Here is a 25,846-nt window from a genome sequence, read left to right as displayed (position 1 = left end):
ATCTTGCCTTGTATTTTTCATCAGTGCCCGTGTGTTTGGTTAAGAATACTTGTGCAGTTACAAGATGACAATTTTTTTTTAAAGAAAAGCATGCCTCAGATATAACTACCAAAACACGAGAGCAATCTCCTTTGGCTCACAGCCAGAAGTCTTACGAGGCAGCCTGTCTGTTACTAATCAAAACCAACTGGTGGGAGCCTTGCCCAGCTCAGAGAAACAGCAAGCGAAAGAAGAATGAAGAAAAACATCCACAGACAAGAGGAAAAGGAACGATTTTGTGAGAAGAGGATGGGAGGAAGTTTCTAAAGCTGTGAGGAGAGAGCGTACATTAGAGGAGGGTGGAGTGAATAAATGTGTATAGTGTGCTTGGTGAGTTGTGAGACGAGGGAAGGGGCTCCTCGGATGTGACTCAGACTCCCTGTCAAAACCAGGGGAGGGGACCTGATGAGAAAAGGGATAGAACGGAGGAGATCAGGGGTGGAGTGGGGGAAAGAAAACCCGGCCCCTCTTACACCACCCCGACTCCTCAGCATTCGGCGTCAGCAAAAACCCTAATGTGATCAAGATGGAAGCTGTCTATGGACTTCTCACTGCTTCCCGGCTTTTTGCCTGCCTTTGGGGGCTTCACCGCCTGTCCAGCGGTTTGAAGATACTGACTGGAGTCAAGAAAATGGCTTGCAGAAACGTAAACTAAGGACTTTCTCACAAAATAAACATTCATACATCCAGTCACTTGGAAGGAGCTGGAATCATATTTCCCAAACGTGGACGGATTGCTTTTGGTGTATGAATGAAAAAGCAGCTTGCAAAACCTCTCTGGATAATTGGGCTCGAAGCAAATACTGGATCTTCTACCTGTATGTTGGATTATATTTTCGGCTACCGGATTATCACAATATTTAGATACTGGATTATATTGTAATTACTGGAGAATTTACCACAAGTAAACATTGCTACTCCACCGTAGAATATCTGAAATGTATTGAGATGTCAGTTTGGTTGTCAGCTGTTGGTTCATGGGCAAGACGAAGGAGCAGCTCTGGGACATTTTTTGTGATTTCTCTCACTTTACTAATAACTAGGTACAGGTTCAGTGTGCAGATGGCAGTTTGAATCATTGAGCTCTATGTCTGAAAATGAAAGAAACATTTCAGACAAGTCTAAACGTTTAACATTACATCTCCTCTTTAAGAAATAGTTGTTTAGGAAGCGGCAAAATTTTTATCTAATTCTGAAACATTTGTGAAAAATCAGTTTCTTCCTTTGTGTATTTCAGTTACATAGTGTACAATACTAGAAGCAAATCCAGGATTCTAAATCTCTTACACTTCTGTAGTGAAGTTTTGCAGATGTACAGCTTGAATAGAATTTGTGTTGCACGTTGAGTCTCTGTGTTCTTGTACTTCTGTACATTCAGAACTAGAACAACAGGATAAAAACTGAGCAAAGTATGATAGTATAGTTTACCATATCTTGGTCTGATACATGTGATAAGACCTACATCATGTATGATGATAATGTTGGACTCCCGACAACCAGCAGCTGATTGTCATTTGTTGTTTTAGTTCCGTTCAGTTACGCCACACTCATTTTTGTGGGTGTATGGGAAGATGCAAAATGACAGATAACCAACACCTAGAACTTTTAAGACCAGTTTTGCACAGTTGGTGTTGGAAATTTCCCAAAGTGGTTCTGTTAGAATTTTCTCTTCACAGATAAGTATTAATCTTGATGAATATCTCATTTTGTTTTTAGAATCCTGTCTTTGTTTGGATTTTTCCTGGAAGTTTCTTAACATGAAAGGCAAAAACAACAGTTGCAGTTCAAGGCCATTTAGTGTAGTGGGCAACCTTTAGTGTGAGTTTTACTCAGAAAGATATCATTTTTCCTTGGTAGATTAGCTTAACAGGGGTTCCTGACATCTTATACCAACGCAGCTGAGTTTATACTTTCCAGGGACTTGCGAATGCAGTGTAATTACACCCCTCTTGAACTTCCACTCACTACTCCCCAGCTGTTTACTTGAAAAGTGAAACATTGTTTGCCATATTGTCATCTGCACATTCAGTTACTGTAAAGTCAAAACTTTGGAGCACTGGCTGTTTCTTATCCCCGTTTCCCTTTCAGTTGCAGCAGATCTGGTTCTCCACTTTAACCTGACATCAAGAGCAGCTCTATGGGATAGCACTGGCTGTCCACAATGCCGGTAGCCATACGGAAAAGAAGTTGGGAGGAGCATGTGACTCACCCGTCAGGATTACAGTACAGCTATGATGATCTGGATCTGGTCTGCTGTCATGGGGTGGACAGTGAGGGGCTTTGGATGGGCTCGGATGCTTCCAAACAAGGTCGACGGACGAGGTGTGCTTCCATGCCAGAGGGCTGCCACCAGCTACCTACAGGTGAACTGGCTCAGACACTTGAGGGGACGGCTTCTGTTGTGAAGGATCATACTAAATCAGAACACTTGGAGCTAATGGAAAACCATGGAAAAGTTCCACCAGATTTGCAGCAATCACTTCATGGCTCTCACGAGTTGGTGGGTGCTGACATTCCCCAAAGGCTCTCTAAATCACAGCGTCTCCCAACCACAAATGCTGGGGAGTTTTCCTGTAACTCAAACAATGGCATGTCTAGTGCAAATATTTCTTGTGCAACTGATAGCAGCTGTGAAAGTGAAAAAGCTATCACTGATGAAAGCGACATTGACACAGAAAGTAGCCAGAGTCTCAACATCTGCGATGACGGTAATGTCTTTAAATGTCCACATGTCTCTCGTGAAGAGCGACAATACATCTCTATCTCTTCAGACAATGGGCCTCCGTTGTCGGAATCTGCTGGTGAACAGCCTGGCGAACTTCCAAATCATCAGGAAACAAAGGAGAGCCATACAGAGGGTTACAGCAAACCTCCTGAAATCTCTGAGGTCACACTAAGCCAGTCCGCTTCTGCTGAGCTGGAACCTCAAACCGACCTCCCAGATGTTGAGGAAAGGAAGATTTCCACTTCTGACCAAGCTGGTGCAAGTGTCTCAGTTGATGTGCTGCACAGTTCAGCTACTGTGATGGAGGATGATAATGCTATGTTGCCGGCTAACAAAACTGTGGAACCAGTTGTGACTTCGGTGGTAGACGGAGAATATAACGAAGGAATAACTCAAAACTGGAGCGCAGAATCTGCTGACAAGTTGGATGGATTGACTGGGGCAGAAACTCTAAATGAAAATACAGAACCTAAACATCACTCAAGAGACATTCAAAGAGGAGAGCAGGATTGTCATGACTTTACTGGAGTATTGGATCAGGATGATGGTTGTGAAATATCCTGCCAGACACTGATGGACCAGCACAATGTTGAAATAACAGCAATGAACAGGCCTCAGGGAGAGAAAAGTGCACAAGTAGAAAGCAGCGAGAAAGCAGCACATGCCAGGCATGAGCCTACCGAATCATCTGATATTTGTGTCAAAAGTCAGTGTTGCTCACAGACAGCAAACAGCAACGTGGCAACTGAACAGCCAAATGCTGGTTATTCAGAAGGAAATCCCACACAGACAAACACAATTCAGTGTGCAGATGAGTATATGAAAACTTCTGTGGGTCAGCCAATGAAAAATATTGATCAAAACATATTACCCGCAGACTTGACTGTTTGTGAAGATCCAGCTATACCTCATCAGACAGAAAACAGCTGTTCAAAACTGGACACTATCCTAGAGGTCAGCCTAGTTGAGGCAGATGACACCTCTCTACTGGATCCGCTTAAGAATACCGATGTTAGTATTTCTCAAAATCCAGCTCTTCAGCACATGAATGATAAACTTGAAGCTACTGAACAACACACACAAAATCCGCCACCGTGCTCTGCAGAGGTCAGCAGCGAATTCCATGGTAACCAAGCCTCTGGTCATTACTTCAGTGAGTCACCTGCCGGTGAGGTGGCAGATGGTCACAGGGAACACCAGAGGCCAGGAGCCACTGTCTCTAGAATGGAGGAGGTGGATGAGGACATGCACTCAGTTGTTACCAGCAACACACAACCGTCCAGTTTAGTTTTAGATGGAACAAATGAGGCTGGAGATCAAAAGGATGACAGCGTGGTCAAAGTGCGCATGAGAAAGGTAAGACTAAGTACAATATGAATATGTAAGCGCTTCAGTTTGATACTATCAATTTCATTTTGTCTTTGTGTTTTTCCTCTGGCACTTCAGCACCTCAAATGAACTTCTTTAGCAAAATAAATTGACACTTACAGAGCCTACAAATAATTTTTGTCCCACACTCTGGCAAGTGTCTCGGAAAACGATGACTTCACTCTCACATGCTTACAGAACTGTGAGTGGGGGATCTGTGAAATGTTTCGCTCTTTCTCAACCGCTCATTGCAAAACAAGGTCCTATAAGGGCATGGAGACTATGAATGCAGAGGGCGTTAGAAGCTCAAGTAATCTTTTGGATTAAATTGCTTCAACTGCTTTCTCTCACAAATACGATATGTCGCTATTTACACAGTCCAGTGCTTGTTTGGTAAAGTAATATGCCAAAAACATCATGCATTTTTGTTCATTGGAGCACAGCAACTGTATTCACTGCAGAACTGACCCTTTTAGAATGACAAGAAATCCACTATTTAACGCAGTGTCCATTAAGCAGGCATGTTGTTTGGACAAGTACCATATTGTGAGAAGTTAAATTCTTGTGCTGCATGGTAGTTGAAGTTAATTACCCAGTTGTAAACAGTGACTCTGATACGATAATTCCATGCCTGAGTTGTATTCAAAGTTTCTGTAATTTTGTTATACTAGTTATAGAAATGAACATTTTACTTTAACCCATCAGTTTTTCATTCATCAGAATTATATGTTTACGTTTAATAAATGGTTTGTAACACTGTAATACAGTTCCAAGCAGCTATAAGAACACATGATGTGTTTATTAATGTACCATATTTAGCAACATCCCCAGAAAAGACAGATTATGCCGAAGCATTGATTATCCATGTATAAACAGTCCTCCATGTGTGGACAAAACAAGTTGTAGTTGTTTGTTAAAATGTCTGAAATAAATGATGAAAAAACAATAAGCTTGAAAATCTAACATTTGCTCTGTTAGTCACTGTAAATGTTTTACACTATTTATAACCATCAAATAAATATAATTATCATTTGTGTTAATTTGATGGCCGTATTCTCTATAATGTGACTGTACACTGCATTAGATGACTTGTGCTACAGTTTTTTCATAGTCACATGTAAACTGTGTTTCCATCTCCAAAATATTTTCACTGCGGAAGCTTTGCATGTTTGAAATGTGCTGCCATGTTGTACATACAGTCTATCAAACCCTTCTCTAATAAGAGAATATAAAATCCTTTAGTAATGTGTCATAGCCTGATGCTGTGCTCATGTCTGTGTTCCTGAAAAGCCTATGGGTTGTGTGTTATCATTGCATTATTTCCACATAAATTGCACTGAAAACTTTGGAGCCACTCTGAGTCATAACTAATGTTGACATCATTCCATCAGCTGCCAAAAACACAAGGTCACAGTCCAGTGTAAGGACATGGAAAACCAGTGCCGCATTTACTCTGGCTCCAGTTTCAATCTTAGGATGACTTTAAATATCCAGAAAAGCTGGTCTTGGAACCCAGAAAGAGCAGTTCAGCCATAAAAGCGGAAGGCGCCAAGACAATTCATCCACCATATGGTAATGGCCTGCCTCTTCACTGACAGCACCAAAGACTTTTCAGCATGATGTGTATTTACTTACTTTATGTGGCCAACTTACTGCAGAAAATATGCTGTCAGGAGGATCATGATGGCAAAAACATAATTAAGCCAAATAAACATTATCTTAGAGGGAGGTAGTATACAATATTTAGTGTAAAGAAAAGAAGAACCTCTTAAATATCAATTAGAGAATTGTAGAGCTTATGTTATTATCTCTTGATGGACAACAGCAACCTGGAACGATCTCTGACAAGATGTTGTACTAACTAATGATTCTGTCCCTAGTGGACTATGATGTTGTTGCAGATTCAGTTTGTAAAATGAACCCATCTGGTTTGCATAATGGCTTGAGATTAACCTGATATTGGGCTTTGTTACTGTGTTTATTTGTTTTAGCAACAGGGCCTTATCCTGACCCCAGGGCCAAATTGGCTCAGCAGTCATTTATCTGGCAGCATACGACTTGGCAACATCACCCTCAGTGTTCTCTTTTTCTCTTTATTTGCATTTCTGTCTGTATGTATTATTTAAATATGTTTTTAAGGTACTGTCAGTGAACAATATAACTGCAATAAGCAGCGTATGAACAGTATGTTTACAGCATAAAACACTGTTTAGCTCAGCAGAGAAAGACCCTGTTGAATGGACAGGCCTGTGAAATGGTTTGCAGACTGGATCTAAGGGGGGATTTTAAAAAAAAGAGCAAGAAAGGGGAGAAGAGATCTAAGAGTTCAAACAGTGTGGGAACCATCTCCCATCTCAAAAAACAGGAAGTTGAGAGGAATGTAACAGAAACCTCAAAAATGAGAAAGACAGAAAAGAAACCTTCTGAGAACACCCAAACCGCCAGAATGCCTCTAAAAAACGTTGCTTCTCTGAGGCGACTGAAGTTGCACTGCACTTGTCTTTTACTCTGCTGTTTTGTGGTTGTTATTGCCATCCCGAGCCAGATGCTTTTGTTCATTCAGTGAGGCCTCGTAAAGATGTCATTGTTTTACCATGGTACAATGTTTCATTGTGATGCTTTGCCAAGGAGACAGAACGTAGCGATGTGTGCTGCCCTGCTGCCACTAGCTAGGAATGCCAGTGAATGCATCAATGTGAGACGCATTTCCATGACACACATGGCCCTCAGTGCCTATTTGCTCTCTCAGCAAATCCAATAGGAACTGCTTTTGACAGGCTAATTGGACACTAACTGGAAAATAAATGTAAGCACAAGTCATAAGACATTATTAGGAATGGAGCTGGAAGCTAAGTGCAGGGTTGAGCCTGCAGCCTGTTTATGCCGAACCTATCCAGGCTCCATAAGCCTGTCAGCCTCACACAAATTACTCACATTTCTTCTCATATGAATGTTATCATCCACACACACCCATTGTAGACTTGATTTAACAGGATTTTGCTATAGTAACACTTTACAGGACATGTTTATGATACATAGAAAGTATTTGCTTCATCTTAACCCCATTGGATTTCTCTTTAAGATGTCACAGCTAGAATCAGACGCATCACGTGAAAACCAGGCTCACATCCACTTGTTAACATGCCTTTGTACCTTTGCACAAACATACAATCACAGTGACTGCGTGTCTCATGAGCTCACCCTCATTAAGTGTTTAACGGGGTCTGTTAGTGGGAATTGTTACGAGGTTTGTTTGGGACTAATGGGCCAGCCATGAAATTTCTTAGGGTTCTTCTCAGGGGAGAAGCTCAGACAGGGAGCCACACCCGGTGCCAAGATAAAAGACAGGCTGAAGGAAATGAAATCATGCTGTCTTAAATGGTGCAGAAAGGGATTTTACAAGTTTTCTGTATTGCATGAAACAAAACAGAACTGAGGGACAGCAGAGGACAGAGTGGTAGGTGGAGTGTGAAGCTTGTATATCATTTAGCTTGTCTTGCTGGAGACAAACCACCTGGGGTCAGTGTGAGACTTGTTTATCACAGCTTCAGAATGCATAAATGAATGCTGCAGATTAAAGGAGAAATATTTCATAGTAACGGTGGAGATGACACAAAAGAGGCTGACATTAAATATTAACACTGCTTATAGCAGAAACAGAATGTGAAAGTGTCAGCAGCAGTTGAAAAACAAGATGAAGGAGAAGTAAAGGAAAGAGATACGAGGACAGTTTACAGGCCAGAGCAGAGCTCATCAATTTATTCAACATGATCTCCCAAAAAAATTAGAATTTCATCAGTTTATCATTATTTGTTTGAAGATTTCACACGTTAGTAATAATTGTAAGTTTGTTTCCTAAAATCCTATTTATATTGGTATTTTTAATATGATGACGAACATTATGAATCAAGATCACTTGCATGACCTTCATGCAGTTGGAAGCTGGGAGGTTGGTGTAGTATGTAGACGTTATTTTTCAATTGAAAAGTGGATTAAGCAATCCTCTAGCTGAACTCTTCTTATCTAATCTCATAAATCTTCCGGTGTTAGGTAAATACAGTATTAGTAATGCTGGCTTCTCCAATTTCCCGTGGCTTATCTTGTCATCACTGATGAGGAATGATAATGGAAATGGTGTCCATAAGTATTGATTTTAGAGCCATAAATATTTACTTTCATGAGCTTTGCAGTAACTACGTTTTTCTTCACTGATTTGTCTCTATTCAGCGTGAGCATGCTCGTTTGGACTCAATGGTGTTGCTGCTGATGAAGCTGGACCAACTGGACCAGGAAATTGAGAATGCCCTTAGTGCCACCTCCTCTATGGACAGCACCCCCACCCTCCATCGACGACATCTCCTGGTACACATATCACTGTCACCTTGCTCGATTTGACTGCAGTTACTATTGTATCCAAAACAACTCTTTAATTAAGCTGTAAAGCAAGTCTTAATTTAAATGAAGCAACACAATGGTTGTTACATCCGATGCCACACCCAGTGGATCTATAAATTAACTTCATTCATTCATCCATCCATTCATTCTTTCATTTTTGTCCTCTTTTGTCTCAATAAATCCATGCTCTTCATCATATTTGATGAAATACTGAAACAATGTTCATTTCAGTACCTACATTGTCATGTTTGTTTGTTTGTCTGTTTTTTCACACATGCAGGAGTTTGATTTAGGGTCTGTGCCAGCAGCATCACAATCCCCCCAACATCCACATGTCCCAGCTACTGTCTCCTCAGGATCTGCACCAACCCTTGGAGCAAAACCTAAGAGTGGGGTAAGTGAAGTGTACTATATCATACCATCGTATATCAAGACTATAGCAGGGCTCCAGATTCAGATTACAACCGATTGATCACATTTTTAAGTTGCAAGTTGTTGTTTTTTTTTTGTTTGTTTGTTTGTTTTTCAAACATTGCACTGGAGCGACTACAAACTAACCTAATATTTTTGGGGAAAAAAGCAGAGAAACATCACTTCAGAGATGGAAAGATGGCCTCAGGCAAGCAAGGTGAATTATGGGAAAACTATTTCAGCATCATCCTCACATTCATGCTTGCATGGGTATATTGCTCTAAAGTTATTCACCCTTAGCAACGTGGGCAGCGATGAAACATACCATTGGCTCTTACTTTGTTCTGAGCACATCTTAAAGTAATGCACACGCAGCTGATAAGCCACAGCATGATGCAGAGAAGGAACGGGATGTTTCTTGTCTGTTCTTGACCATCTGTCTGTTCTGGCGGTCTGGTTTCACAATGTGCTCTGCATTGAACAGCGTTGCACTTTATCTCATTTAAGTCTCTCCAAGGAATTTAAAATATATCTGGGATAATACACATTCTGTCTCTCAAATTATGCCAAAAAGCTTAGTCAGTGATGGCAAAACTTTAATTAGCGCTACCCTCTCAGAGACTTGGTGTGTCCCACTATTGTAAAATCTTAGTCTTGAGCCTGACATAAAAATAAAACATGCGCTGACACTATAACATAGATTGTACTGGTAGAATCAAAGCCACTGGTCCTTGGATGAAAGCTGACCAAGTTCAAACTAACTGCGAGGCTTTTCAAAACAAAATGTCAACTACACAGTTGTTTAGATGAGAGATTCTTACTTTTTCGGATGTGGGAACCAGTAAGCTTGTAAGCAGTGATCTTGTTGACTGGTGGGTTGGTTAGAGGAGAGGTTAGCCTAGGCTGAGTTTACTTTCAAGAATCAAGTTAGTCTCCAGACATTGTCTTAAGAAATGTAAAACTCATATACAGACTTAAAAATCTGCTTTAACTTTCTGTCTGGTGTGAGTTTTCCACACAGCAAGGAGCAGAAGGTGTGAAACTGAAAATTAATTTTATTTAACCATGGAAGATTTAACTCATCGCTTAATGATGGAATATTTTCAGTTGAATATTTAATAATGTGTATTTATTTTTTTAATTTAACCTTTATTTAACCAGATAAAAGACCCATTGAGATCGAGAGCTCTTTCACAAGGGTGACCTATTTGCAATATAATCTACCACAGTACAAATTATTCATATCAGTGACAATCAGAGGGTAAGTCTCTTTCCGTTTTTTATCTGCTGATAGAGTATGAATACTCAGTTTTTATGTTAGGCAAAAAAATCTGAGATAATTCCAAACTGGATGTGCATTTACACTCATCGTCTTTCCTATTCATGTGGCTGGCGGTTCATCACTAACCCCTTGCTTGGGGCCACTGTTGCAGCCTTATTTTTCTAAATCATTGATTGAAACACTCAAATAACGTACCTTTGCACACACACACACACACACACACACACACACACACACACACACACACACACACACACACAAACACAGACACAAAGTACCACTGTCTTGCCAACATTCTTTACTTTTTAGTTTCTTTGCTTTCACATTTCATTTTTTCACACTGTTGTAAACAGAAATGGTCATGTTTGTGTCTGTATCTTGAAAGTACTGAAGGTATTTCAATATTTACATATCTCTAGACTGTCCCTGAAAAGCTGAAAAAATTATGTGGATTAAGAACTGCGCTGAAACTAGACTTAGAAAAACCAAGTATATGACTACAAGACCCTGGGAAACACCAGTTTGGCCTATTATAATGGAAACAGACCTCTTTTTGTGTCCCTGATTGTACATGCTAACATTGTTGTTACAAAGGTTTTATGATTTTTAACATTTTATCCCTTCTTCTGTCTTGGCATTATCATGGATTTTAAATAAAAACAGAACTTTAGAGGACACAGACACACATTCTGAATCTCCTGATTTTAGGAATGTCTTCCAGCTCTTAGAGCTTAGCCAAGCAGACGTTAAAACTCTATAATTAGCTGGTTCTAAAGATTCAGACCCCTTCACCCCAACAAAGGGGTCAGAAGAGGGGTCTGGGAGGTGAAAAGCCAAGACAGGGGGGAGCAAGGGGGGACACGCTCCAAGTGAGACGTGTGTCTTTAAAGCTCTTGCTTGCTCACTTGACGATTTTGTCAGCCTTGCTTAGCCGTTGCTTTCAGAACAACGGTAATATGAACAAGGCCTGTAGTCAGTGGACTGAGCACTCCAGTACGTGTTTGCACGTGTACAAGACTTATCTTAACTGCTTTTAGACATTTCATCTCATGATGTAGTGATGCATAATAGTGTAAATCCAAATGCAAACAGGATGTTTCTGTTGCAAACAGTCCTCTTATCTGGCTCCAACAAAACACTGCAACTTTCGGAATCATTGGAATTCCTTTGCTAAAAGGACATCTCACATTCCTGAATTATCTTTTGCAGTTTCATGTGGACTTTGCTGTGTCTAATCGCAAGTCACGACTTTTCTGCCGTCACACAAGAGGCAAATAGCTGTTTGTTAATTTAAGAGGTGCAGATCACCATGCTCTATGATGTGTGATGTATTATGTCTGTGACCAACTGGTTCTACAACCTCCATTCCTGCAGTAACCCAAGGTAACTCACTAAGCTTGGGTAAACAGTGCTTTCACTGTGCCTAATAGGAGGCCTTTTTCTTTTTTTTTTTTTTTTTACAGTGGAGGCCCTGTGGAGTGATTGATTGAGGCCAAAGAGAGGATGACTTCGCAAAGGGGATTCTCAGTACCTAATAGTTGCAGGGGACCGTTGAGTCCTTTCAAACTTAAAATGTTGTGACGCCCACTTAATCTCTTTAGCTAGACAATACAAATCCTTTAAATGATGTAAACACAAGGCAGATGTGAGAAGAGAAGGACCAGGGTTGAGGTTAAAACTCCATCTTGACTTGATTGTTGGTTTTTACAAGATAGTACGTTGGTATTATCAATACAACATCCATTATATGCTTAAATATTGAAGAACAGAATAACTATTATTTGTCATCATTAAAAGCACCACTAACTTCTAAATAGCTAGAAAAGGAAGTATGTAGTGTCAGCATATTACCATAAAATCTTCCTGGAGGGGACTGTCTAACCTTTGTTTTGCTTTAATGTCGGTGTAATCTCATGTCATAATGGGAAATACCCTCAACCTTCTTCCTGCATTAACCCTTATTCCATACTCATAACAGCTTATATAGATTATAGATATGATGACTGAGTTACCGGAACTGCTCACAATACAACAGACGCAGCATCACAAAAGATCTTTACATTAGGATCAAGTTTAATTAGCACCCCCCCAACACAGTGTCTACAAAGAATAAAGAGCTTTTTGATTGTATTAATTTAGACGGTGCCTCTTTTACTTTGTTCAGTAAATCAAGTCATTCGCTTAAAACAAATGTTCTGCTTACTATGTGTCAAACAGCCAAAATCCAAGGCGATGTTGAGCTAATAAACTCTACTAAAATGAGAAAACGGATAGCAATTGACAGATAATAAATCACTGACTCGTTAGCTTTTCCACGGACATTTGTATATGTTGCCTTGAGCGTGTCTTGACATCTATCCTCCCAAGTAGGTATTCGCAAGTTTACACAGGATACAGCAAACAACATACATCTTTTTAGCAAAGCATTGGTGAGCACAGCCCATTTAGAGGCAGCATCTACATAGAAATTGGTACCGTACACAGTTCAGTAATTTATGAGTGGAGGTCAAAGCAGTCAGGGTAACAGGAGTTGTGTGGACCAATTACAACACAACCTTGACACTGTGTGTAAACTCTCCACACGAACAGGGCCATGCAGAAGGTCAATGAAAGGTTCAAATGTGAAATCTGAGAAAGAAAATGTGCACAGTCACTTTATTACACCATGCATTGAGCCCATAAAATAATATACTAGAAATAATATAGTTATATGAACTCTGAATGATTGCCAGATGTACATTTGAGCATTGAGACAGCTGTGAACCAACAAAATATCTAAACGTGGAAAGTGAAGGGGAAAGAAACATGACTGTCTCATCTAGTGGCTGGTGAAGGATTGCAGAAGAATGGCATGTCTTTGTGTGTGTGTGGTTTTGATACTGGTGGAGGCTGTGGGAACTGTGAAATGTTTATCATTCGGCATTTGCATTCCTTCCATCTTGTGCTGGATTATGCAAGAGGTAGCTGGTAATTGTGTTGTTATTGTCCTTGTGACATCTCCTGACACTCAGTGTAACACTTTGGTGTGATTGTACCAAGCACCCTCTCATGCTGTTCTGTTCTTTTATGTGACCGCGATAAACATAAAGTGGTGATATGCAGCTGTATCTGTTTGCGATGAGTGGACATTCGCTTGGCATGTACGGTATCGTTCACTTACTCTTGTGCATAAGCCACTGGGTTCATGTGAGTACATTCTTGGCTCTTTGCTAACCTAACTAGTGGCTATTGTTAGCCTTCAGCAGGTGGCTGTTATTCTTGCATCGAATGTGGGGCTAACATCTAGAGGATGTTGTGCCACAGCAGGTGTTTTTCTTATGCTGGAGCTGCTATTCTTTACCCAGAGTGTTTTTGTTGGCAGGTTTCTATTACTTGCTTAGTGTAGCAGGTGTCTGTTGCACTGTTGTTTGGCTTGAATTGTTGTGTTGCAACAGGTGGGTTTTATTTAGTTTATAGACTGGTAGGTCATTAGGCTGTATATTATGGAGATGGTTCAAACAAGTGATTATTTTTGCTTAATCTGCTGATTATTTTCCCTAGTAACAGAATCATCATTTGGTCTAAAGTATAAAATGTCGGGAAATAGAGAAAAAAATTCAGTTTTGTTAAGGTCAAAGGGGCATCTTCACAGCTTGTTAAGTCAAACTAACTAAATCGTAATCAGTTTACAATCACGTAATATGAAAACAGTAGAAATTAGAAATGTTCACACATAAGAATCTGAAATCAATGAATGTGTGCCTTTTTTTGTAAGAAAAAAGTAATTAAAGCATTTAAACAATTCAAGTCGATATTAATTAGTTGCTGCAGCTCTAAATGTATTCTCTAACAGAAGGGTTTCCTTTTTTTGCTGTATTTATTTTCAATATGGAGTGGTGATATATTAGATTTTGTTATTCATCTTTCAAAAAATTCATGTATTCACCCAACATAGCTGCACTGGGCTTGCAATTGTTAGTATATATTCATGTCATTATATGTAAGCATAATCTGTGGTGATAAAATGAAGTTATGCATAGTGTGGGGACCATTTGTTATGTGACTCTATTTTTAGAGCTGTGCTGCTGGAGAGGATGTGCCAAGCCACAGAGGCGGGTGGAGACTTCTAACCCCCGACCACCTTCCTCTGAATGTTACAGTCGGAAACAACATATCAGTCACCTTCAGTGCTGAGTGTTCCCACCAGCAAAGCATATAAGACAGAATCCCCTAAAGGCCTAAACACTACTGAACAAAGCACATGGCTGCCTGTTAAATTTAGCACAGGGGTGTTTTACATGTCATGCATACAGTGACAGGGAAGGTGCTGCCCCATACCAGCCCTCATCCTCTTCGTCTTTGGCAAACATTCCATAACAGGGCAGCCTTTGACCCTTTGTTTGGATCTGTATTCTGTCTCTATGGCAGCAGGATTTCCAATACAACTTCTGTCACCTCTTTTGGCAGTTTTGCTGCTAGTGAATTCTGAAAATGCCAGATTTCCAGTCATTCCATTTCTGAGTTTAAGGGACTGATTGATTGAATGATATTTTTATTTCAGAATAGCGGAAAGACTTAAATTCTCTGTCAGAAGATTATGTATCAACATAGCTCTTTATCTGTCTGTGGTCTGGTGGACAATAGAAGCGCTGTGGTTTGCGTGCTGAGGTCACTAGCAGATCTCTGCTCTGTCCTTCCTCCGTGTTCCGGTTTGGCAGCCTCACAGTCCCCAAACATCCTTCATCTGAACCACACCTTCTCGGTGTTCTACTCAGATAAAACGGTCAGTATTTTGCTACTTTCACCACCTTTTATTTATCTTTACATTTGCTCCCACTCTCTCTCATTCCTGTCCTAGGTCAATAGTCTACACAGTGTGCAACAGGCATAATTCTGTTTGCCTACATTCCACCCACATATTTGGCTGAAAGACTGTAGTAGGCTATAATGAGTCAGCGAGCAATGAAAGCAACCACCATTCAGTCTGACAAGGGCTGCCAGTAGTGGCTCTGGTCATGGCCACGCTCACCGCTTTGTGTAGTGTCATTGTCCCCAAGGTCACTCCTCCGCTGAGCACAGCTGTAACAAGCAGACAAACACAGACCCGCTGTGGTTTACAAAAAAGAGGGTCAAAAAAAGAGAAAAGGCTTATGTTTGGAACAGGATGTGGAAAATTAACTTCTCCTCAACCCCCACAAGGAAATCTTGTTTTTCCTGTCAATTCAAGACTATAGCTGCTGCATAAAATGCTCCAACAGAAGAGGGGAAGATATATAGAATTAATATATTTCTCTTCTTTCAGAGTTGGCAGAGCGTTATCAGTAATCACAGTCTAAGAAAAGCAGAGCACGTTGCCAAATACTGCCATCATTAGATCTGTTTAGCTTGCATACATGTATCAGCCTGAATGTGCATTCAGAACATTTTGTATGAACGGATTTGAGCTATGATGCTCTTAATTGTTTCACAGAATCAGTTTTGTGTTTTAGCATCTTTGTGGAAGTCAAATATCACATAAGTCTCCGTGTTTACACCGTGTGCGCAATGGCAACTCTCTGTTTTTATGACAACATACTGTGGCATGGTGCCTGAATCGCATCTCAGAGAATAGTTGCAAGATGATGGTACTTGTTGACAGTAAATCATGGGATGACTGGGAAATGCAGGCATCTGGAAACACCCCTGCAGCCTGCTGATAATGAAGTGCCATAAATCACAGGACGAACAAACAAACTGCATGTGCTCTCAGATACACAGACACATGTACACAGGAATGCACTGTAAAACCAGGTGCAATTTAAGCAACGCTTATTCAGGCGTGTGGTTCAAGGTTTTAATTGCGACATTCAGCTTGAGCATGTGTTCACATTTTTTGTTTTGAATGTGTTTCCATTCATGTTTGCCTTGAAGTCACATTACCTCAGTCAAGACACACTTGAGTGTCTGGCTCAATTAATCGCCTTCGCCCTAGCTTTTAAGGTCTTTAGAAAGGAATGCGGCTCACTCATTAGGAGTGTTTGTTTTGTATTTATAGCTAAATATCATGTTGTGGCATTTGAAATTGTACCTGTGCTTCATTTACAGTCTGGTCACCCAGCATTCAAGGCTCCACTGGCCTGGTTTCATTAAGTGTAGCGCCCTTTAAAGCAGATAATTAAATATAGGCACTCTGCAGTAGACGTTATAAAACTATGATGCCACAAGGTTCTTCTGGTAAGTCAGTAAGCCGTATTTCTGCCATTGTACTGCTGTTGGACGACCACCGTTTTCTACAGAGAACTATTTAATCCCTCCTGTTAACCCACACTTTGCTTTCTCCCAAAAATGTCATTGACTAATCCATTGGCTGGCAGTGTTGATGTAGTTGAAATCTTAAGGCTTATCCCTGTTAACTCTTCTCAATAAGCCACAAGATCAGGTGACACATTTTGTCTCCTAATGGGTGAAGTAAACTCGTAATGATGTGAATGAAAAATGAATTGTTTGGTTAAATCCATTGTTTCCAAACATTTTAGCCCATATTTTTAAAACCACTTGTAGATGTAGTTGGTAACACAATCAAGAAAACAACAGCTTGTTTTTAGATCGGGATAACCCGATTTACTGATTTATAGTTTTTTACATAGTAATATCTAACACTGTACTACTCTGTCATCTTAAGCTGTTTAATTTAGAGAGGACCAAACTTGCATCAGAATATTTTTTTCAAACATACACCTTCAGTGAATTTCTTTGCTCTGCTTTTGAAATACTGTAAAAAGTAGACATTACATTTTGCATTTTCCAACTTCAATTCTTCTTTTTGACTATTACTTTCAGTTTAGCTTTAATCAATGTTAAACTATAGATAAAAAATTACTAATTCCTAGTTTGTTATGTTGTTTCTTTCAGGGTGCGTTAGAGATGATCATTTACCATGCACATGTAAGGATTGTAAATATGAAGCCACTTATCAAAATATAAGCAATTCATGCAGGCTAAATCATGCTGTTTGTGTTGAGGGTCAATAAAATGTGGTGTTCTGTATCTTCCCTTTTTCATCACAATATGTCTATATGGTGTACCATTATGGGGCCTGTTTTACCTTATTACTGTACTTCATATACTTAAAATTGTTAGTTTCATCTGTAAAAAAAAAAAAAATAAATAAATAAATAAATAAATAAAATAAATTTTTATTTTTATATATATATATATATATATATATATATATATATATATATAGTTCATCCCAAAGACATATGACGTTGCATTATTTGGTACTGTATTATTTAGTTTGAAGAATTTTTTTTTTTGTAAATCCCACAGTAAGTGGCCTTTCTTTTGCTTTATTTGTCTGAGGTAATGGTGTACCATGATTCACAGACAGAAACACAAGTAATACACAGTCAGACTCACTGAGTCACATTCATGACTGCCTTTGTAAAACAGATGGTCTGCACTCGACCAAATATTTTCTTTTTATATACTCACAGAACAGCAAGATGATGTATCTGTAAGCATGGCCTAGGAAGTGGACTTTGGTAATGACCAATTCAAGGAAGAGTCTTGTGGTCAGACAAGCTAAGAGTTATTGTCTTGTCCAGTGATGGATTCCAAAACCCAGTCACCAGTTCACAGTTTATGCTCCAGAGAACCAGCACTAAATCCCTCCAGACACTGCCTGAAACCAGGAGCCCGCTGCTTTGGCTTACTTGTGTAAACAATGACAAATGTGTGTGTATGCATCTCACCCTCTCTCACTCTCTTTCAGTTGACATCAGCTCATAGAGAACGTAACTCTTCACTCAAGGTTGAGCAAGGGAACGTGGTCTCATTTGGCAGAGTGAATGTGTGTGTCTGTGAGTGGGTGCACAGTGTGTGTGGTAAAATCATTAACCAACACACACGACTGAAGACTGAAAAATCACCCATTCATGCTGTAGATTTACCTGGGCTTTAAGTGTTATACAGGATGTCAGTAAATGTTCCTGAGACATGATCAAGTGTCACCAAATTTCATTGGAATTATTTTCTTTTCAAATAGTTGTTATGTGCAACATCTGGACACTAATATGCCTTTTCTGCAGGAAATGTTCCAATGCATCATTACACCAAGTCATGGCATCACTTCCTGTTGACACACTCCAAATGTGACATGTGGAGACTATTAAAATGTGGAGAGGGGATGCAGGACAGAAAGTATGGGGGTTGGTCCGCAAGGAGAAGGCTAAAATGAAATTGTTTCCCACGTTTCCCAGCACACGTGTGCTCTTGGGTTGACAGAGCATGGAGAAAAAAATTCCATTGTAACGACAGGGCAGAAAAGAGCGCATTCATGCCAATCAAAAAAAAAGCAATGAGCTCCAGATAACTTCTCCAAGTGCCCTGGACAGGCGTACACGTACTCTCTCACACGCATCTCTCTTCCCACTATCACACTTAGAAATCTAGTGCCCTAGACGCTGGCTTACCTGACCATAAGCCATATGCACCAATTTAGCCATTTGCGTTAAGTGGTGGAGAAAAAGGTTTGGGTTAGCCTGAGCCCCTAATCCTTGGCCAGCACAGACCATGGGTGGTCACACATACACGCTCGTACTGACACACATACTGCAGCTGCAGTGCTGGAGGGGGGATGGCGGTGAGAGGCTGGCGTTGGGGTTGAAACAAGCTTGGTGGACTGCTTGGGTTTGTTGTGCAAGAGCCACATGCCAGTGGCTTGCTTAACATCTCTGACTAACTTGTTCACACAGAAAAGCATGTGCCCACAGCCACACACAATGCAAGGGCCGTTGCTGAAAAACAAAGTAATATTTGTTACTAGGGCCGGTACTTGTTTCCCTGCAAACCAGTGTGTTTCCATTTTGCTGCAAAGCAACAAGTATTAAGGACTAAATGATGGGACTGAGTATGTAGTCAGAAATCTACTCTTCATACACATTCATTCATCACATCACGTTTAATTTAAAAACTCTCAGAAAACAACAAACTCAAGCTGTACAGCAACTGTGTTCCTACCCTTGAAACATTAAAATTTTAAAGGAGATACCAAATATGCCAAATATGCTGGTTTAAATTTGGGGAAAATATATCTGATGTTTCTGGATGTAGAATATTTATGTTAAGTGTAATGTAGCTACAGATCACATCTTGAATATTTTATTTACTGTATGCTTCTTCTAGAAAAGCTGGGACAATTATGCTGTCAGACTGAGAGAGCTTCATCAACTTACAGCTACTTATGGAATCTCAAACAGAAAACTAGATGTCAGGAGTCAAAATTTTGCAGATTTTATACCACCATTTTGAGTCCTTCTCTGGCTCATTATCCAGTGAGAAACATTTGTGAACTTTGGCATATTAGTTCAAATTTTGTCGATAAAATACTGATATTTCTGAAAGTTAGACATCAAAAAATGTATTGAAAGCCTATTGTAACACTGGTAGAGTGGTTATTGGTAACAATTTCAAAGAAATTTACTTGGTAATTTCAATTTGTGAAAGCTTATCATACCATCAGACATTGCAGCTACAGGAATGAATTAGCAGAGTAAACAACAATATTTTAGATCCGGGTCTGTCATTCTAGAGAAAGATTGTTAGTTAACATTGCCATCACTTTTGCTCTCACTCCACCGTTTCCCAACATCATTACCTCATCTTTCCATTTTTCCTTCTTGGAATAGGGTTGTGTGGATCAGTCAGAACCAATTCATTGTCCATTTTCAAAGCCAGGGCAGTGTATATGTAAGTGTATGTATGTATAGTTGCTTTCTTTTCAATGTATGCACAGAATAGACAACTAGTAGACTGTGAGGAAATACTTGCTGAATCTTGCAAAAAAAGTGCATTTGATTAGTATCTCAGATTGTACCTTTAAGCAAAATGATTTGTAGGAAAAACATTTCAGTAAACTGCAAGCTGTAGTAATGACAATAATAACCCTGCAGTGTGTAATCATGCATTCACAGATGTTTGTAGGCCACTACACACACATGTGGAAGGCAAACACATACCATACCCCCTGTGCCCCAACACAACCCACTTCCAGTAAATTAGTGGCAGTAAATGAGGCAGCTGACTCTTGTCTGCTGTGCAGCCAACAGCTCCCCAGTGGACACTTGACACGGTCTGGACAACCCCACACTGGGACAACCTGCAGTGTGGCGTGGAAGGAGGAGCGCAGGCAAACATGGAGAAAATATGCGACCGCAGTGCCATGAAAACACTGGTACTTGCTGGAACCCATTCATTCACATTCTTGTTATTCTCTGTGCTCTCTCACTCAAATGTATTAATCTGTAATTGTTATTGTGAGAGAAAACACGACATTGTGTGAAGGTGAGATTTGCACTGTGTGCAAGTGACTTGGGTCATTGAAAGGAACCCGTGGTGTGGTGTTTACACAATAAGAAGGGTGCACACTGCTGAACTGAAATGTCTTGTTAGTGCAAAGCAGGGATGCCACGCAGACCTCCCATACTGATTCCATTATTCAAGGCGAAGCTTTCTCAGTTGTGTTTTAGATGGAAATGAAAATGCAAAATGCTTCTAACATACACAACTGTTCAAAAGTTTGGGACCACTTAGAAATATCTTTGTTTTTGAAAGAAAAGCATTTTTTTCCGATGAAGATGACATTAAATGAATCAGAAATATAGTCTAGACATTGTTAATGTGGTAAATGACTATTGTAGCTCGAAACAGCTGATTTTTAATGTAATATCTCCATAGGGATACAGAGGAACATTTCCAGCAACCATCACTGCTGTGTTCTAATGCTACATTGTGTTAGCTAATGGTGTTGAAAGGCAAATTGATGATTAGAAAATACTTATGCATTTATGTTACCACATGAATAAAAGTGTGAGTTATCATGGAAAACATTAAATTTTCTGGGTGACTCCAAACTTTTGAACAATAGTTTATATAGAGTGTCATAGCACAAAACAGTAGTGATCTTTCAATGGATCTTGCTCTAATTTGCAGGCCAACAGAGACGAATTACATTCAACTGATGAAAATTCCAAAACAAAGCAGGTTGTTAGTGTTGTCTTGGTTGAGTCTCATGCCATTCAAAGTGTTTTGTACCCACAGGGGAATGCAGCAACGATGCTGTTGTGGCTGAAAAAGCAGAGCTAATATTACTTGGGCCCAACAGCTGAAACAGCACTGACTATAAATCTATCTCTGATTTCACCTCACTGTTGTTGTTCTGTTTGTGCTGGTGATTTAGTGACAGAGGAGTGGGTGGGAGTCTTTGGTTTCTCCCCTGGTGTCTTTTTTGGGTCATTAATGAGCAATAAATTGTAAAGTTATTCACCCTCAGCGGGACTTTTGCCCGTGTTGTGTCTGAAACATGACCTATGAACTGATTGTGCTGTTTTAGCCCACATAATATGCACATGCATGAATACATGAAAACATACACTTAAAAAAAAAAAAAAAAACATGCCTCATCAGATTTAACTTTAGTGATGTTGTGTGGAGGTGTGTGGATTTTCAATAAACTATGTGAGTGCAGACAGCTCATCCACCGGCTTCTTAAGAATATGAGGGAAACAGATTTGGACCAAGACAACACATTTATCTAGTGTTAATCAGCAAATACGCTAAACAACCTCGTGAGAGCAGCCGTTGTGTTCATTCTCACCAGACCGTGTCATACTTGTGGTGGTTCAAAATGAAATATAGGATCTCCTTCAACTTTAACAAGTAAAGGGCCTGTAGCCACATTTTTGCTTTTTAACAATTTATTATATTTTTAACTGTCTGATTGTGTACTTTAAAGTGAAAACTAATGAAAGTCATGCCCTAATCTTGCACAGTTTCCTGCTTATCAGCCACTGCAAATGAGTCAAACAAGAAATTCCCAAAATGAGCCTGATTTTGCGTTAATCAGATTTGTAAAATTTAGTGTGTAGTCAGCGTGGGCAAATTTCAGGAAATAACAAAAATCCACAGCAAAACATATTACCTGGTTGTCAAAATCATACCTTGTGTGAGGTGTGTAGATGAGATTTTACTGCTGTGAAATAATATTATTGACAATAAAGTAACAGAGTATTATCTGTACTATCTAAAGTACTATCTAAAGAACTATAAAAGTGTTATCTCCTAGAGGTTAGTTCATGTTAGCTTGAGATGATTTGTCAATCAGTATGTGTTACCAATGTGTACCAATATGTGAAACAACAGACAGCTCTAAGACTCAACAATTAACCTGTTATATGTCATTTGTTTATTTTGTCCAAAACCAAAGTTGAAAAGTGACATGTTGAAAGGGTTACAGACCCAATTACTAACTCCGAATATTGTTATTGTGCTGAGTTGCCAGACAGTCAATGGAGAAAATTTTACCACATAACACATTCAGTTAAAGAAACAAACTATGATGATTTATCTATCAAACTTTAGAGGTGCTGGCAGGCAGATTTTGTTATCTTTCCACAAAGCCAATTCACTTTTTCCCTTTGTTTTCAGTCTTTGTGCTAAGCTAAGCTAACTGGCTGCTTTTAGTCACTTTATATATTCAGACTTGAGACTCATATCAGTCAGTTCAGGGAGACAGCAAGCAAAAAATATTAAACTATCGCTTTAAGATGATATTGTTTTGACTGTGCTGAGTCTCCTGTATGAAAAGTTCCGAAAGCTAAACAGACATTAACTTTTTTAACTCTGCTCGGACGCTGTTGTCTGCTTGCTGACGCTCTCTCCCTATTTTACCTCACTACGTCATACCCTTCCAGCTAACATGAACACATGATGTTGTGGTAATCAGGAGGAATTGTGTGTGTGTTTTTTTTAAATGTATTTGACAAAGACATGTACACATTTTACATCTAAAAAATGTTTTGACCATTGTGAACCAGGACCCAAAAACTGAATTCTGGAAAAAAAATAAACACAGACCAGGACATTCATCCTAATAGAAATATAAAGAGGAAAGGTTTATATTTATATATTTTTTTGCACACAGAAGGAAACGTGGACAAAGTTTATTATTAGAATTGCCCTTCTGGCTTGCTGTGATCTTCCAGGGGAGTGTGGATTAAAACAGGTCAGGGTGTGGAGATCAGCCAAGGACCCTGAGGTCAAAAGTCAGTGGCTAGGAAGACCTTTACATTCCATCCGACTGCTACTCTTCACACACGCACACACACACACCCTGACTTTACCACTGAAATGACACACAACTGCTTTATTTTTACTAGAAACACCGTGCTGGTGCAATTGTATTTTCTAAGACCTGCAACAAATCCAAAGAAGGAAATATTAAGTGCACAGAATGCAGAGAATCTACTATGGCTACAAAACGTGTTGTGATTTTATCAGTAATGCCTTTCCAGACTACCTACGTAAGAGTTGAATCAACATTGACTCATTGGAGACTGTGCTATGTGCCTTGACTTTTAATGATGTGATATTTGTTCAGAAGTCTCGTGTGGGTTCGTTATCTTATGGACATTTATTAAACCGTGCGCACGTCACAAAACTATGCATATAGAGTTTTAGCAATAGCATTCCAGGTGTCTGTGAGTGTCTGATATTTACTTCTGTGACTGTCATATTGGTGTAACTATATACTCCATTTAGTTCTTGAAAACAATCTTCTAAGAAGGATAAAATGGCAGTATGAGTGACCCTTGTAAATTGCTGTGGTAACACTTAACCAACTAAAATAGAGACATTTTGATGTGATGCAAACCAACTTACACAACCCCATGTATATATATTATTCTTTGCTGCTGTCTATGTACGGGTTGACATAGCAGAAGACATCCATATCACATCACAATACTGAAAAGACACTGTCTCTTCATGTGTCTCATCAATGGTTTTCTTTTTCTATCCTCATTACACACATATATTAAGAAATGTTTGCCTAGGATTGCGTAAAGAGTTAGAAAAGGGAATACTGTATGATTATGAATCACTGCATAGCATCAATTATCACAAAAATGCGTCACAACACAGCAATATCAACAAGAATGTTTTCTTTCTTTTCTTTTTCCCAGAACACCTCTGCTATTCCTGAGAAAGAAAAAGCTGGTAAGTCCTTGCTGTTTTTCTTGTTTTTTCTTTTTATTTTGTGTTCAGCTTATTTACACTTTATGCCTTGCTAGGTAAGAATCTAGCATTGCATTAGCATTTTCTTGTTTTTCTTTATTTTTTGTCACATGAGAGTTAAAAGAAAATGTCTGCAGTTGCTCTGATCTGGGCGCCTGGTTGGTGTCATGTGAGGACAGTGTCGACTGTGGCAATTTCTGATTGATAACCTTGTCCAGTGTCCACATCATGGGGCCACGGGTGACTGCGAAGGAGGGAGTGGTTGAGTGGAGGAGGACAGGCTCTGGTTCTCTGACACACTGGATGCGAGTGTAGATAAGATCCGAGACTCATCTGCTAAAACATCAAACCTGTCGCCTTTCCAAGATAAGAACCAGACTGAATGTCGAGTCTAGTACTCAAAACTTTTGAACCCTTCCCTCATTTACCATTTGCCCTCATGTCTTACTCACCTTCCGTAGTCTCTAAAACCTTTTTCCAACACAGAAAGCAACTCAGAATAAACATCTAAGTGTCTAAAATATGTGAGTCTGTGGAAACACAAACGCTATCAGAGATTCATTTTTCTAGCCTGGACTTGTCTAAGATTTGTTTAATATCAGTCATATTTACATTCTCCCGATGAATGTGCTTCTTTGCATTAACATTTTACGTCATTGCTATGTAGTGCTTGCTGCCATTTTCTTTGTAAACCTTATTATGAATCGATCTAAAGAACAAACTCAATCTGTAGTGACTGCTCCCTCCATTCTGGCTCTGGCCTCTCTGCCAGCCGTCTGCTGATAATGCACAGGGTCATCAGGAAGCTGGATGGACAGACCTTCTTTCAGACAGACTGCAGGGGAGCAGTGTTCATTAAACACCCCCCTGTGTCGTCAGTCCGCTGGTAAACAATACCAGAGAGGTGGTTCGACATGGGGACGAGGCTTTCATATTGCCCCCCGCTGTCTCCAAGCCTGATTGGAGTCCTTACTCACTCTTGCTCTGTCTCTCCCTCTAATTACCGCTACTGTCTGAAACCCTCTCATGGGAAATGTGCAGAAGCTGTCAGCATGTTTGCTCCTATATGTGTGTTGTGTGCATACATGATTGCAACCTTTTGGCAAAAGGGCAGCGCTAAATGTTGCTCTTTCACATGGAGGCCAAAGCTTGAAAAAATGCACAATGACAGACTCAAAGGGGTCAAACGTTCTTGGTCATTTTTCTTCATTTTAATCAGTGTGACTGCCTGAAAGCAAGTTATGTAACCTCCATCTCTGTGTCTGTGTGATGGAACCCAGGACTCTGGAAGGGGGGGATGGGGGTACGACGGGAGTTGGCTGAGTTTTTAGGGGAGCACAAAGCCCAGTGTTCATTGTGACACTTCAAAGCCTTGTCTGTATCGCCACCATTTAAGCCCCTGGGAATGACACATTTGTGACAGTGTTACATCACACACCATACCCTAAAGGCTCCTGCTGCACTGCCATGAAAGACTGTTCATTCATGGTTAATTTTACTATCTCTGACAACGGAGGGACACTACGGACCAACAAGAAGTTTCCACGGCCCACGCTCTTTAATAACATGGTTGATGACCTCCCTGCAGTGCTGGT

At 39.9% G+C, this 25,846-nt stretch overlaps 1 protein-coding gene across 1 annotated transcript in view; it reads left to right on the top strand.

Annotated features, from left to right (window-relative positions):
• Nucleotides 1-514: 514 nt before the first annotated feature.
• The window catches only part of dlc1 (DLC1 Rho GTPase activating protein), an 83,126-nt gene continuing 57,794 nt past the window's right edge, over nt 515-25,846 (top strand). Inside the window, exons 1-5 of the mRNA XM_023290340.3 lie at nt 515-857; nt 2,128-4,120; nt 8,360-8,494; nt 8,808-8,921; nt 24,200-24,233. Coding sequence (XP_023146108.2) covers nt 2,201-4,120; nt 8,360-8,494; nt 8,808-8,921; nt 24,200-24,233 — 2,203 coding nt within the window. The 5' untranslated portion in view covers nt 515-857; nt 2,128-2,200. The remainder of the gene's footprint in view (nt 858-2,127; nt 4,121-8,359; nt 8,495-8,807; nt 8,922-24,199; nt 24,234-25,846) is intronic.

Source organism: Amphiprion ocellaris, chromosome 4 (assembly GCF_022539595.1).
Source record: "Amphiprion ocellaris isolate individual 3 ecotype Okinawa chromosome 4, ASM2253959v1, whole genome shotgun sequence".
NCBI classification, from domain to species: Eukaryota; Metazoa; Chordata; class Actinopteri; family Pomacentridae; genus Amphiprion; species Amphiprion ocellaris.
The sequence above is the reverse complement of the archived record's forward strand: the minus strand, read 5'-3'. Positions and strand labels throughout refer to the sequence as shown.